Consider the following 12,486-nt stretch of genomic DNA (forward strand, 5'->3'; position numbering starts at 1 on the left):
GACACAAACCCTCCCTATAAGCCGCAGTGGCTTTTTTACAACACACCTGAGTGAGGTCTACCTTTCCAAAGATTCCTTACCCTATAGAAGATGCAAGGAGAGCCTTTGTGGTAATGATCAACACTTACGTGGTGTATACACTTACGTGGTGTATACTATGTGCCAGAACACCAAGGGATGTCTCATTTAATTTAAATTGAGGGCAAGGAAATTAAAGCAGAGAGATAAAGCAACTTGGCTAAGGTCATACACTAGAAGGGGGCAAAGTTGGGATTTGAAAATGTCATACTACTGAATCCAAGAAAGGGTTTCTACAAAGGGCATAGTCTATGGTAAATTTAAACATATAGCATTTATTTCACAAATATTCAGATCCTCTACATCAACTCTTGCTTTCAATTCCAGTGGAAAAGGGCATTTCAGAACCAGTGTTTAATATCTATCTTGTTCTGGATATGCATAGAAAATGTCTGTTGAGAAAAATGCCCTTTGTTGAACTTTGCAGGAAAGTCAGTTTGATAGGGTATTTATAAGGGCTACAGGTCAGGACATTCAATTCCTGGATTGTGAATTTGGAATTACTTTGAATGCTTGGGTGGGGATTAGTGAGAAGACAAGATTGGTTAGGCAGGCAAAGATAATTAAGCTTGATTTCAAGTGCAGGCTCCACAAAGCTTTGGTGACAGTACAAAAAGGCTGAGAAAGATTATTCAGCACATTGGAGCTGGCTTCTTTAATACTCAAAATAAGAAAATTTAGAAAGTATTGCATAAAATCTGCTAAATTGAGCATGTATCTGAATGGATGGAAAAATGTAGTATTTATATATTCACTCAATTTTCTCAAATAATTTGTTTTGTAAGGAGCCAGAGATTATAGTGTCATATCTTTGGTACTTGGGTAAATCAAACATAATATGAGAAACTGTATGTATTTAGCATCTTTCTATGCTCAAAGGCAGATAAGCTTTCTTACCACTTTTCCATTTTGGGAAGATAAAACCTAAAAATATGGAAATGTGGTAACAATACAAGAAGGAAATTGTTAAGTGACAATTGACTGATACAGATAGAAGTCACTTTGAGGAGAAAGTTCAGAGGAGGAGCACGATTCTAGTTTGGGATGGTCAATTATGCCTTCACAGAAGGATTTACGTGTGACCTGCACTTGGACTTAGAATTTTGATGAGTGGAAAGAGGGGAACATGTTTTTAGTGAAGAAAAAAGTATAAGTAGACCAAAGTCAGTTAGCAGAGTAGCAAAATATAAGGTTTAAGAAGAAGAGTGTTAGATGCTATGTGAAGATTCTGAACATTTTGGCAAATAGAAATTTTTAAATGAGAATGGCAGGGGGCTGGGAAATCTGAGAGAAGCAGACATCAATTATGGTGCTATTCTTGGTATTTAGGATTGAGTTTGATGTGAGCTGTGATCTGGGGTGGAAGCCATGGGCATGAAACAGGATCCTAAGTAGCAGGCATGCCTGGGCTTAGTGGTAGGAGAAAGGTGGAGAAAGGTGTGTCAGAGTGCTCCAGTAGGCAAACAGGGAAATGAGAAAGCTGAGTTCCTTCTTGGGAGAAGGCAGCTTTGTTCTTTGATCTATGAGTCAGAAGTGAAGACGAGTTTTTTGGGGAAGAAACATCTGATTAGCAGGTGAAGATGCAAAGCTGGAACTCAGATGACATTAAAACACCAACCAAAGCCATATCCAAGGATGGTGTTTTCAGGACTTGAATAAATAGTACTTTAACAATTATGAGACAGATCATGTCAATATCCACCTTTAAATGCCTGAATAGCTTCCTGGTACACTTCAAATAAATTCAAGCTTTATAATGACATTGGACTCTCAATTACCATTTTCCTGCTCCCTCTCTTACCCCGATCAGCCGTGATCTCTGTACTCCAGCAGTGACGAACCTTTTTCTTCTTTGAATGTAACACTCTTTCCCTCTCCTCAGGACATTTTCTGTTTTTTAATTATTTCTTTTCTTTATTATGTTTTGTTACTGGGGATTGAACCCAGGGGTACTACAACTCCAGCCATTTTGGTTTCAATTTAAAAACAATTTTTAAGTATATTTTTTAAAAAATTAAGATTTGTTTTAATTAGTTATACATGACAGTAGAATGAATTTATGCATTTTGATATATCATATGTAGATGGGATAGAATTTCTCATTTTTCTGAGTCTACATGTTGTAGACTCATATTGCTCATGTAGTCACATATATACATGAAGTAATGATGTCTGTTTCATACTCTATCTTTCCTATTTCTGAATTACCTTCTAAAGTAACTCTATTATTCCCTAGTGCCCTGTGCCTTATTGTGAATTAGCATCTATATATTAGAGAAAAAATTCGGCCTTTGGTTTTGTGGGATTGGCTTATTTAATCTGGCATGATAGTCTCCAACTCCACCCATTTACTGGCAAATGCCATAATTTCACTCTTCTTTAAAGCTGAGTAATATTCCATTGAATATATATACCACATTTTCTTTATCCATTCATCTATTAAGGGAGACCTGGCTGGTTCCATTGTCTAGCTATTGTGAATTGAGCTGCCATAAACTTGATGTGGCTGCATTACTGTAGTATGCTGATCTTAACGAGGAGTGGGATAGCTGGGTCAAATGGTGTTCCATTCCCAGTTTTCTAAGGAATCTCCATACTTCTTTCCATAGTGGTTGCAACAATTTGCAGTTTCACCAGCAATGTATGAATGCACCTTTTTCACCACATCCTCACCAACATTTATTGTTGCCTGTATTCTTGATGATTGCCATTCTAACAGGACTGAGATTAAATCTTAGAGTAGTTTTGGTTTGCATTTTTCTAATTGCCAGAGATGTTGAGAACTTTTTCATATATTTGTTGATCAATTGTATTTCTTCTCCTGTGAACTGTTGATTCAGTTCCTTAGCGCATTTATTGATTGGGTTGTTTGGTTTTTTGTTGTTATTTTGAGTTCTTTTTATATTCTAGGGATTGATGCTTTATCGGAGGTCCATGTGGTAAAGATTTTCTTCAAATCTGTAGGCTCTCCTCTCATGTAATTAATTATTTCCTTTGCTGAGAAGTTTTTTTTTAATTTGAATCCATCTCATTTATTGATTCTTGATTTTACTTCTTGCTCTTTAGGAGTCTTGTTAAGGAAGTCAGATCCTAGGCTGACGTGGTAAAGATTTGGACCTATTTTTTCTTCTATTAGGCACAGGGTCTCTGTTCTAGTGCCTAAGTTTTTGATCCACTTTGAGTTGATTTTTGTTCAGTGTGAGAGATAGATGTTTAATTTCATTTTGCTACGTGTGATTTCCAGTTTTGCCAGAACCATTTGTTGACTAGGCTATCTTTTTTTCCAGTGAATATTTTGGCACCAATGTCTAGTATGAGATAACTTTATTTATGTGCTTTTGTCTCTGTGTCCCCTGTTCTTTACCATTGCTCTACAAGTCTATTTTGGTGCCAAGACCATGACATTTTTGTGATTGTATCTCTCTCTATATATACTATAGTATAGTTTAAGGTATGGTATTGTAATGCCTCCTGCTTTACTGTTCTTGCTAAGGATTGCTTTAGGTATTCTGGGTCTCTTATTTTTCCAAATAAGTTTCATGATTGCTTTTTCTGTTTCTATAAAGAATGTCATTGGGATTTTAATAGGAATTGCATTAAATCTGTATAATGCTTTTGGTAGTATGGCCATTTTGACAATATTAATTTGGCCTATCCAGGAGCATGGGAGATATTTCCATCTTCTGAGGTTTTCTTCAATTTTTTTCTTTTTTGTTCTGTAGTTTTCATTGTAGATGTTTTTCACCTCTTTTGTTAGGTTGATTCCCAGGTATTTTTTTTTTGAGGCTATTGTGAATGGAGTGGTTTTCCTAATTTCTCTTTTAGTGGATTCATCACTGATGTATAAGGATGCATTTGATTTATGGGTCTTGATTTTATATCCTGCTACTTAGCTGAGTTCATTTATTAGTTCTAGAAGTTTTCTGGTGGAATTTTTTGGATCTTATAGATATAGAATCATGTCATCAGCAACAATGATACTCTGAATTCTTCTTTACCTATTTGTATCACTTTGATTTCTTTCTTTTGTCTAATTGCTTTGGCTAGAGTTTCAAGGATAATGTTGAGTAGAAGTGGTGAAAGAGGACATCCTTGTCTTGTTCCAGGTTCTAGAAGGAATGCTTTCAATTTTTCTCTATTTAGAATGATGCTGGCCTTGGGTTTAGCATATATAGCTTTTGCAATATTGAGACATGTTCCTACTATTCTTAGTTTTTCTAGTGTTTTGAACATGAAGGTGTTTTATATTTTGTCAAATGCCTTTTCTGCATATATTGAGATGATCATATGATTCTTGTTTTTAAGTCTATTAATATGGTGAATTAAGTCTTTTGATTTCAATATGTTGACCAACCCTGCGTCCCTGGGATGAACCCCACTTGATCGTGGTGCACTATATTTTTAATATGTTTTTGTATGCAATTTGTGGGAACTTTATTTAGAATTTTTGCAACTAAGTTTATCAGGGATATTGGTCTAAAATTTTCTTTCTTTGGTGTGTCTTTGTCGGTTTTGGTATCAGGGTGATATTAGCCTCATAGAATGAGTTTGGAAGGGTTCCCTCCCTTTTTATTTCATGAACATAAAGGGGTGCTGTATTTTGTCAAATGCTTTTTCTGTGTCTATTGAGATGATCATATGATTCTTTAAGTCTATTGATGTGATGAATTACATTTATTGATTTCCATATGTTGAACCAACTTGCATCCCTGGGATGAATCTCACTTGATCATGGTGCACAATTTTTTGATATGTTTTTGTTTTTGATTTGCCAAAATTTTATTGAGAATTTTTGCATCTATGTTCATTAGAGATATTGGTCTGAAGTTTTTTTTCTTTGATGTGTCTTTGCCTGGTTTTGGGATCAGGGTGATATTGGCCTCATAGAATGAGTTTGGAAGTGCTGCCTCTTTTTCTATTTTCTGAAATAAATTGAAGAGTATTGGTATTCTTCTTTAAAGGTCTTGTAGAACTTGGTTGTGTATCCATCTGGTCCTGGGGCTTTTCTTGATTGGTAAGCTTTTGATGGCTTCTTCTATTTCCTCACTTGATATTGATCTGTTTAAATTGTGTATATCTTCCTGACTAAATCTGGACAAATTGTATGACTAAAGAAATTTGTCGATGACTTCACTGTCTTCTATTTTATTGGAGTATAAGATTTCAAAATAATTTCTAATTATCCTCTATTTCTGTAGTGTCTGTAGTGTCTGTTTCATCATGTATGCTGGTAATTTGAGTTTTCTCTCTTCTTCCCTTTGTTAGCGTGGCTAAGAGTCTGTCAATTTTATTTATTTTTTCAAAAAACGAACTTTTTGTTTTGTCAATTTTTTCAATTGTTTCTTTTGTTTCAATTTCATTGATTTCAACTCTAGTTCTAATTATTTCTTGCCTTCTATAGCTTTTGCTGTTGGTTTGCTCTTCTTTTTCTAGGGCTTTGAGATGTAGTGTGAGTCATTTATTTGTTGACTTTTTCTTCTTTTAAGGGATGAACTCCATGCAATGAATTTTCCTCTTAGTACTGCTTATATAGTGTTGCAGAGATTTCGATATGTTGTGTCTATGTTCTCATTTAACTCTAAGAATTTTTAAATCTCCTCTTTGATGTCTTCTATGACCCATTTTTCATTCAGTAGCATATTGTTTAGTCTCCAGGTGTTAGATAAATTTTTAGATTTTATTGTCATTGATTTCCAATTTTATTCCATTATGATCTGATAAAATGCCTGGTAGTATCTCTACTTTCTTGTATTTGCTAAGAGTTGCTTTGTGGCATAGTATATGGTCTATTTTAGAGAAGGATCCATGTGCTATTGAGAAGAAAGTATATCCACTTAATGCAGGTTGAAATATTCTATATATGTCAGTTAAGTCTAAGTTATTGATTGTGTTATCGAGTTCTATAGTTTCCTTATTCATCTTTTCTTTGGAATATCTATCCATTGGTGAGAGGTGTGTTAAAGTCACCCAAGATTATTGCATTGTGGTCAGTTTGACTCTTGAACTTGAGAACAAGAGTTTGTTTGATGAACATAGCTGCACCATTGTTTGGGGCATATATATTTATGATTGTTATGTCTTGTTGGTGTATGGTTCTTTCGAGCAGTATGTAATGTCCATTTTTATCCCTTTTGATTAACCTTGGCTTGAAGTCTACTTTATTTGATATGAGTATGGAAACCCCTGCTTGTTTCTACCGTCCATGTGAGTGGTGTGATTTTTCCCAACTTTTCACCTTCAGTCTGTGTATATCTTTTCCTATCAGATGAGTCTCCTGGAGGCAGCATATTTTTAGGTCTTATTTTAATCCAATCTGGTAGCCTATAACTTTTGATTGGTGAATTTAAGCCATTATATTTAGGGTTACTATTAAGACATGATTTGTATTTCCAGCCATATTTGTTTATTTTTGTTATTTTACTTGAGTTGGCTTTCCTCTTTGATTAGTTTTTCCTTTAGTGTACTACCTCCCTCTGCTGATTTTCATTGCTGTTTTTCATTTCCTCTTCATGAAATATTTTACGAAGGATGTTTTGTAGTGCTGGTTTTCTAGCTATAAATTCTTTTAACTTTTGTTTATCATAGAAGGATTTTATTTCATCTTCAAATCCGAAGCTTAATTTTGATGGACACAAGATTCTTTGTTGGCACCCATTATCTTTCAGAGCTTGATATATTTTGTTCCAGGATCTTCTAGCTTTCAGAGTCTGTGTTGAAAAATCTGCCATTATCCTAATTGGTTTTCCCTTATATGTAACCTGATTCCTTTCTCTCATTGCTTTTAAAATTCTCTCCTTATTCTGCATGTTGGACATTTTTATTACAATATGCCTTGGTGTGGGTCTATTGTGATTTTGTACATTCGGCGTCTTGTAGGCTTCTTGAATTTGGATTTCCAATTTATTCTTCATGTTTGAAAAGTTTTGTGATATTATTTCATTGAAGATATTGTTCATTCCATTGGTTTGGATCTCTATGCCTTCCTCTATCCCAATACCTCTTAAATTTGGTCTTTTTATGCTATCCCATATTTCTTGAATGTTCTGCTTGTGGTTTCTTCTCATTTTCATTGTGTGTTTTATGTTCTTTTCAAGGTGATTTATTTGATCTTCATTGTCTGATGTCCTATCTTCTAAGTGTCTACTCTGTTGGTGATGCTTTCATTTGAGTTTTTAATTTGGTTTATTATTTCTTTCATTTCAAGGATTTCTTTTTTTTTTTTTTTTTTCAGCAATCTCCAGAGAGAGAGAGCTCTAATGCAGCTTTCTCTGGGTCATTTTTATTGCAAATTTTCTCATCATTATAGATTCAGATATGCCATTGATCATACAATTTAAAACTTTTGCCAAGACATGACATTTTCTTAACCATGATTAAGGGTACAAAAAATGTAACATTAATTTACATTTTTCCTGGATATGACCTTTAGTTATTTAATTATTAAAAGTACAGAATCATTAATAAAATGCATCAATAATTTACATGTTTCAGATTTTTCCAAGATTTACTATTTTCTTATTAACTAATGCTAAACTACGTAACCAGACTCTAAGTCTTCTAACCTATCATTAACCTTTAAATTTAAAGTACACCTTTACTTTATTTCTAATCTAAAATTCCCATCTAAAAAAGCCCGCTTAAATCTTATACTTAAAATATCCTAAAGTTTATAAATCATTCTTAAAACATATCAGAAACCCATACAACTAAAAACTTAAGAATTTCTAAACCCCAAAATCTAAATAGGATAATATTTCTAACATCGTTGTAAAAATATATCTTATAAAGCTAATTTAATTAATTCCTAAATTTATTCTCATAAAACTGGTTGAGCTGCTTTCTCAAAGAGTTTCTTTGTTTCTCAGTCAAGGTGCACTAGTTCTCATATCTTTATAATCTTCCTCAATAGAAAGTAAGTTCTAAACATCAGTCCACTTTCTGCCAATATTAACTATATTCATCATAAAACCCTATGTAAAGTAAAAAAGGGTTTATAAAAAGAGAAGATTATATCTTTATATGTTTTAACTTTCCTAAGTGTATAATATAACTTTCCTCAATCAATAATGAGACTACATATGGTGGGCTTTGTAAAATAAGCATAATAATTAGGTTTTCTAAGAGGCCAGAAATATGAGCTTGGGTTCTAGTTGATATAATCAATGTGGTGCCTAAAATTCTCATGACCTTTCACAGGATGATTGTTGTCCATTATCAGATTTGTCCTCAATGTTCTGAGATAGAAGAACAGCCTTCTACTTTGTCCTTGATATGCTGAGGGGAAGAAGAACAGCCTTCAAGGCATGAACTACCTGTTATGTTCTAGCCATCTGAAATTTAATTTGTTTGGCATTTAACATACTCATGCCTCCTGTCAGGAACATAAGCATGAAAATGAAAAGTCCCAATTATATAAAAAGGGGTCTCATGGTTTCAGTTTCCCACCAACCAGTGTGGCTTTGCCAGCATTCATCCTCACTGTGACCCTATCAAGACAGTGAGTGGGAGATCACCTTCACCATGGCTCAGTGATAGATGACCACCAGACTAAATCCCCAGTAGTATTTATAGATAGATAGATAGATATATTCAAACATGTGAGCACTTTCTTCTCTTTGAATTGGACAAGAAATATTGATTTACCACATTTCACATTCAAAGAAATTTTCTGTAGAAAACTTACTACATGGTAATGAGTGAAACCTTATTAACAGAAGACTTTGCCAATTGTTTTCATGAGTACAATTTCTCTGCACTATGGGTTCCTTCATGTAAGTGAAGCTGAGAAGATGTAACAAAGTCTTTACCACATTGTTTACAACCATAGAGCTTCTCTCCAATATGTGTTCTTCCATGTCTTTGAAGATTACTGGAACTAGCAAAGGCTTTGCCACACCACTTACACTCATAGGGCTTCTCCCCAGTATGCATTCTTCTATGAATCTGAAGGTAATTGGATGTAGAAAAGGCTTTGCCACACTGCTCACACTCATAGGGCTTCTCTACAGTATGAGTTTTTTCATGTGAGTGAAGGTAACAGGATGTAGCAAAGGCTCTGGCTGCCACACTGCTTACATTCATAGGGCTTCTCCTCAGTATGTGTTGTTCTATGTCTGTGAAGGCTACTGGATGTAGCAAAGGGTTTGCCACACTGCTTACATGCATAAGGATTCTCTCCAGTATGAATTTTTTATGTGAGTGAAGGGCAGAGAAATGAGTGAAGGCTTTTCCACACTTCTTACACTCATAGGGCTTCTCTCTAGTATGCGTTCTTCCATGAATCTGAAGGGAATTGGATCTAGTAAAGGTTTTGCCACACTGCTTACAGTCATAGGGCTTTTCTCCAGTATGGGTTATTTCATGTGAGTAAAGGTGACTGGATGTAGCACAGGCTTTCCCACACTGCTTACAGTCATAGGGCTTCTCCCCAGTATGTGTTCTTTCATGTATTTGAAGGTCACTGGATCTATCAAAGGCTTTACCACACTGCTTACATTCATAGGGTTTCTCTCCAGTATGTGTTCTGTGATGTCTTCTAAGTAAACTGGGATAAGCAAAGTCTTTTCCACATATCTTACATTTGAAACGTGCATTCCCTGTGTGTGTGATCCTGTGCCTTTGAAGACTTGTGTGTGAAATAAAGGTTTGAACACCTTGTTTACATTGATAGAGTTTCTCTCCAGAATGAAAAGGCTTTCCCACATACCTCACATTGAAAAGGTTTACCTCCACTGTATGTTCTCATGTGTCTTTGAACATCTGTGGGAGAAGATGAGGCTTCACCACATTGTTTATATTCATAGGGTTGCCACCCAGTATGAGTATCTTCATGCCTTTGAATGTCACTGGAACAACTGGAAACTTTCCCACGTACTGTACTTTCATAGGGTCCATCTCCAGTTTGTATTAACATTTGTGTGTGAACACTTTTGAGAGAAAACAGGGATTGCCTGTGCTGTTTAAATTCACACGGCTTCTCTTCACATTCTCTCGTGCTTGTAGCATTTGTGTTCAGAGTGAGATGTGATGTGCCTATGAAGGAATAAAGTGCATATGAAGTCCTTGGCACACATATAACAACCACATGGATTTACTATATTAAAATTTTTCTTTGTCCAGTTAAGAAGTGGAATCTCATTGAAAGTTTCCCCACACTATCTTCTTGGCTGTTGAAGTTTACCACATGTCTTCTTCGAAGAATGACCAGCATATTATCAATGCTCAATTCATTCATGATTTTATATTTATTTATAGGTCCTAGGCTTACATTACTACCAGCATCAGGTAAAGGCTAGGTTTTCTGATGTGTTCAAATTGCCTTAGAATGATCTCAGAATTTCTGATCTCATCTTCACCGTTTTTTTCATACCATTTGTTTTCTATAAAAGCCAGGTTTCTGAGGACTTCAAGCATCACATCTCTGTAAAGGTTCCTCTGGGAAGGATCCAGCAATGCCCACTCCTCCTGGGTGAAGTTCACAGCCACATCCTCAAAGGTCACTGAGATCATTTTTATCTTCCTAGGGGACCCAGTGTTCTCTTGAGGAACCCCTGAGCACCAGAGATCTCTGGGACACGGGCTGCTCAGAATCACCTAGGCCTTTTGGGCAGAGCACATGGGGCCCAGAAAGAAGAGCGGAGTTGATGAGTTGTTTTTTGTATAACCTCTATCTCCTTGTTGAGGTGATCTTTTGCTTCTTGGATTTGTTTATGTAGTTCATTGTCAAAGTGATCTTTCACTGCTGTATTTGTTCTCTTGTGTCTTCTTTGAGATCCCAAAACATTTTAACCATGTATATCCTGAAATCTTTCTCTGTAATTTTTTCTGCTGTAGCTGCCAATGCTTCTAACGATGTGTGGTCTTGATTTGTTTGTGGTACTTTCTTCCCTTGTCTTTTCATGTTGCTCATGTGTCTTCCTTTCCAGCTCTGTGCATCTGGTATGTTATTGTTTTTACCCTATAGATTTGTAGTGCTCTTATAGGGTTTAAAGATCTCTTTTTTGTGGGGAAGGACAATGTTAACACATCCCAATATTAACAATACATGACCTATAAACAAATTGTTGTTATTAAGACATTTACAGTTTAGTCTCAATGTCCAGAAATGTTGGATTCAATTATTACTTAAAATGTAATCAGTAGTTTCATAAATAGCTTTGTAGCTTCTGGTGGTGGACAATGAACTTGGGGTGAGGCATAGGATGATATGTTTAGGGGAGAAGATGTGAGGGTATAGAATTAATATATCTTAGGAAATATAAAGGAGAAATCTAGTGAAGAGGGTTAGTAGCATGAGAATAGATAGGAGGTAATTTGGGGTAGACAGTAGAGTACATAAAACAAACACACATATAGTTTTAGAAAAATACAGGATGTTAAAATAGTATAATTTGGAGGGTAAAGAAAGAAGAAAGACAAAAAAAGGGAATGAAAGAAAGAAAAAAAGAGAGAAGAAAAAGAAAAAAGAAGAAAAAGGAAAGAAAAGGCTTACGCAATTCCTCTATATTATATTATTCAGGTCACTCAGTCCTCAAAGTCCTATTTAATGCAAAGTTCTTGGTTTTACATGTTGGGGATGTGAGGGACAGAGGATAGAAGGGTAGAAGAGAAAGAAGAAGGGGAAAAAAATTACTCTTAGAGATCCGTTTCTTTCTCTTCTCATCCAGTAGGTGTCTCTGCCCTCAGGGAATAGTGCCTCACAGGTCTTTTTTTGTGACCACTTGTCTGACTTGGGCCCTCAGTATGGTCTCCCTTTCTTGCCTGGAGATTTCTCAGATCCTGGTCTCTCTGTGATGCTCCAGACTTTAGTCTCTTCCCCTTTCTTACTTATCAGGTCCCAACTGTGGGACTGCTCTCTCCCACAGGCTCACACTAGGTGGGCGGTGCCCTGTTTGCACTGCACTCCTGCCCAACTGAGAGCTGATCTTCTGTTGGGTGGCCACTGTGCTGAGTTAACGCCATTGGGGAGGGGGAGGAATTAGAAATCAGGTACCTGCTCAAATGGTGATCTGATCTGATAGCAATGCCCACCACAAAATGGCGAGGAAGGTTTTCTAAGATGGAGTCGTCTGCTTCCAGCGTGTGGGGGGAGCTGGGCGATGGTAGCCGCAGAGTGACCTGCATGGGAGCGGTGCAGTCTGGAGTTCTGCAGAGGTGCTGGTGCTGGTAGGTGTTTCTGCTAAGCTGCTTGTGAGCCGTGCATGAGCTAGAACTGTGGGCTTTGGGTCTGGAGTCTGGAGACTCACTTGAGCCGAGAGGCTCTGATTTCTGCACGAGTGGTCATAGTACTGGTGATTTCTGCGAAAATCCACTGGCCCCTGGAGATCCGATCTGGGAACTGCCCCCACCTAATATGGCGAGAACATTGAGCCAAGATGGTGGCAGTGTGCTTTCAGCATGGGGGGGGGG

At 36.4% G+C, this 12,486-nt stretch overlaps 1 protein-coding gene across 1 annotated transcript; it reads right to left on the reverse strand.

Moving 5' to 3' along the window:
- Positions 1-1,939: 1,939 nt before the first annotated feature.
- On the reverse strand, positions 1,940-12,201 carry LOC107137149 (zinc finger protein 433-like). The gene is made up of 3 exons (XM_015479496.2): positions 12,071-12,201; positions 8,791-9,784; positions 1,940-1,952 (listed from the first exon to the last, which is right to left on the reverse strand). The coding sequence occupies exons 1-2, from the start codon at positions 12,199-12,201 to the stop codon at positions 8,812-8,814; spliced, it is 1,104 nt and encodes a 367-aa protein (XP_015334982.2). The 3' UTR covers positions 1,940-1,952; positions 8,791-8,811.
- Between the last annotated feature and the right edge of the window lie 285 nt (positions 12,202-12,486).

Source organism: Marmota marmota, unplaced genomic scaffold (assembly GCF_001458135.2).
Source record: "Marmota marmota marmota unplaced genomic scaffold, marMar, whole genome shotgun sequence".
Lineage (NCBI taxonomy): Eukaryota > Metazoa > Chordata > Mammalia > Rodentia > Sciuridae > Marmota > Marmota marmota.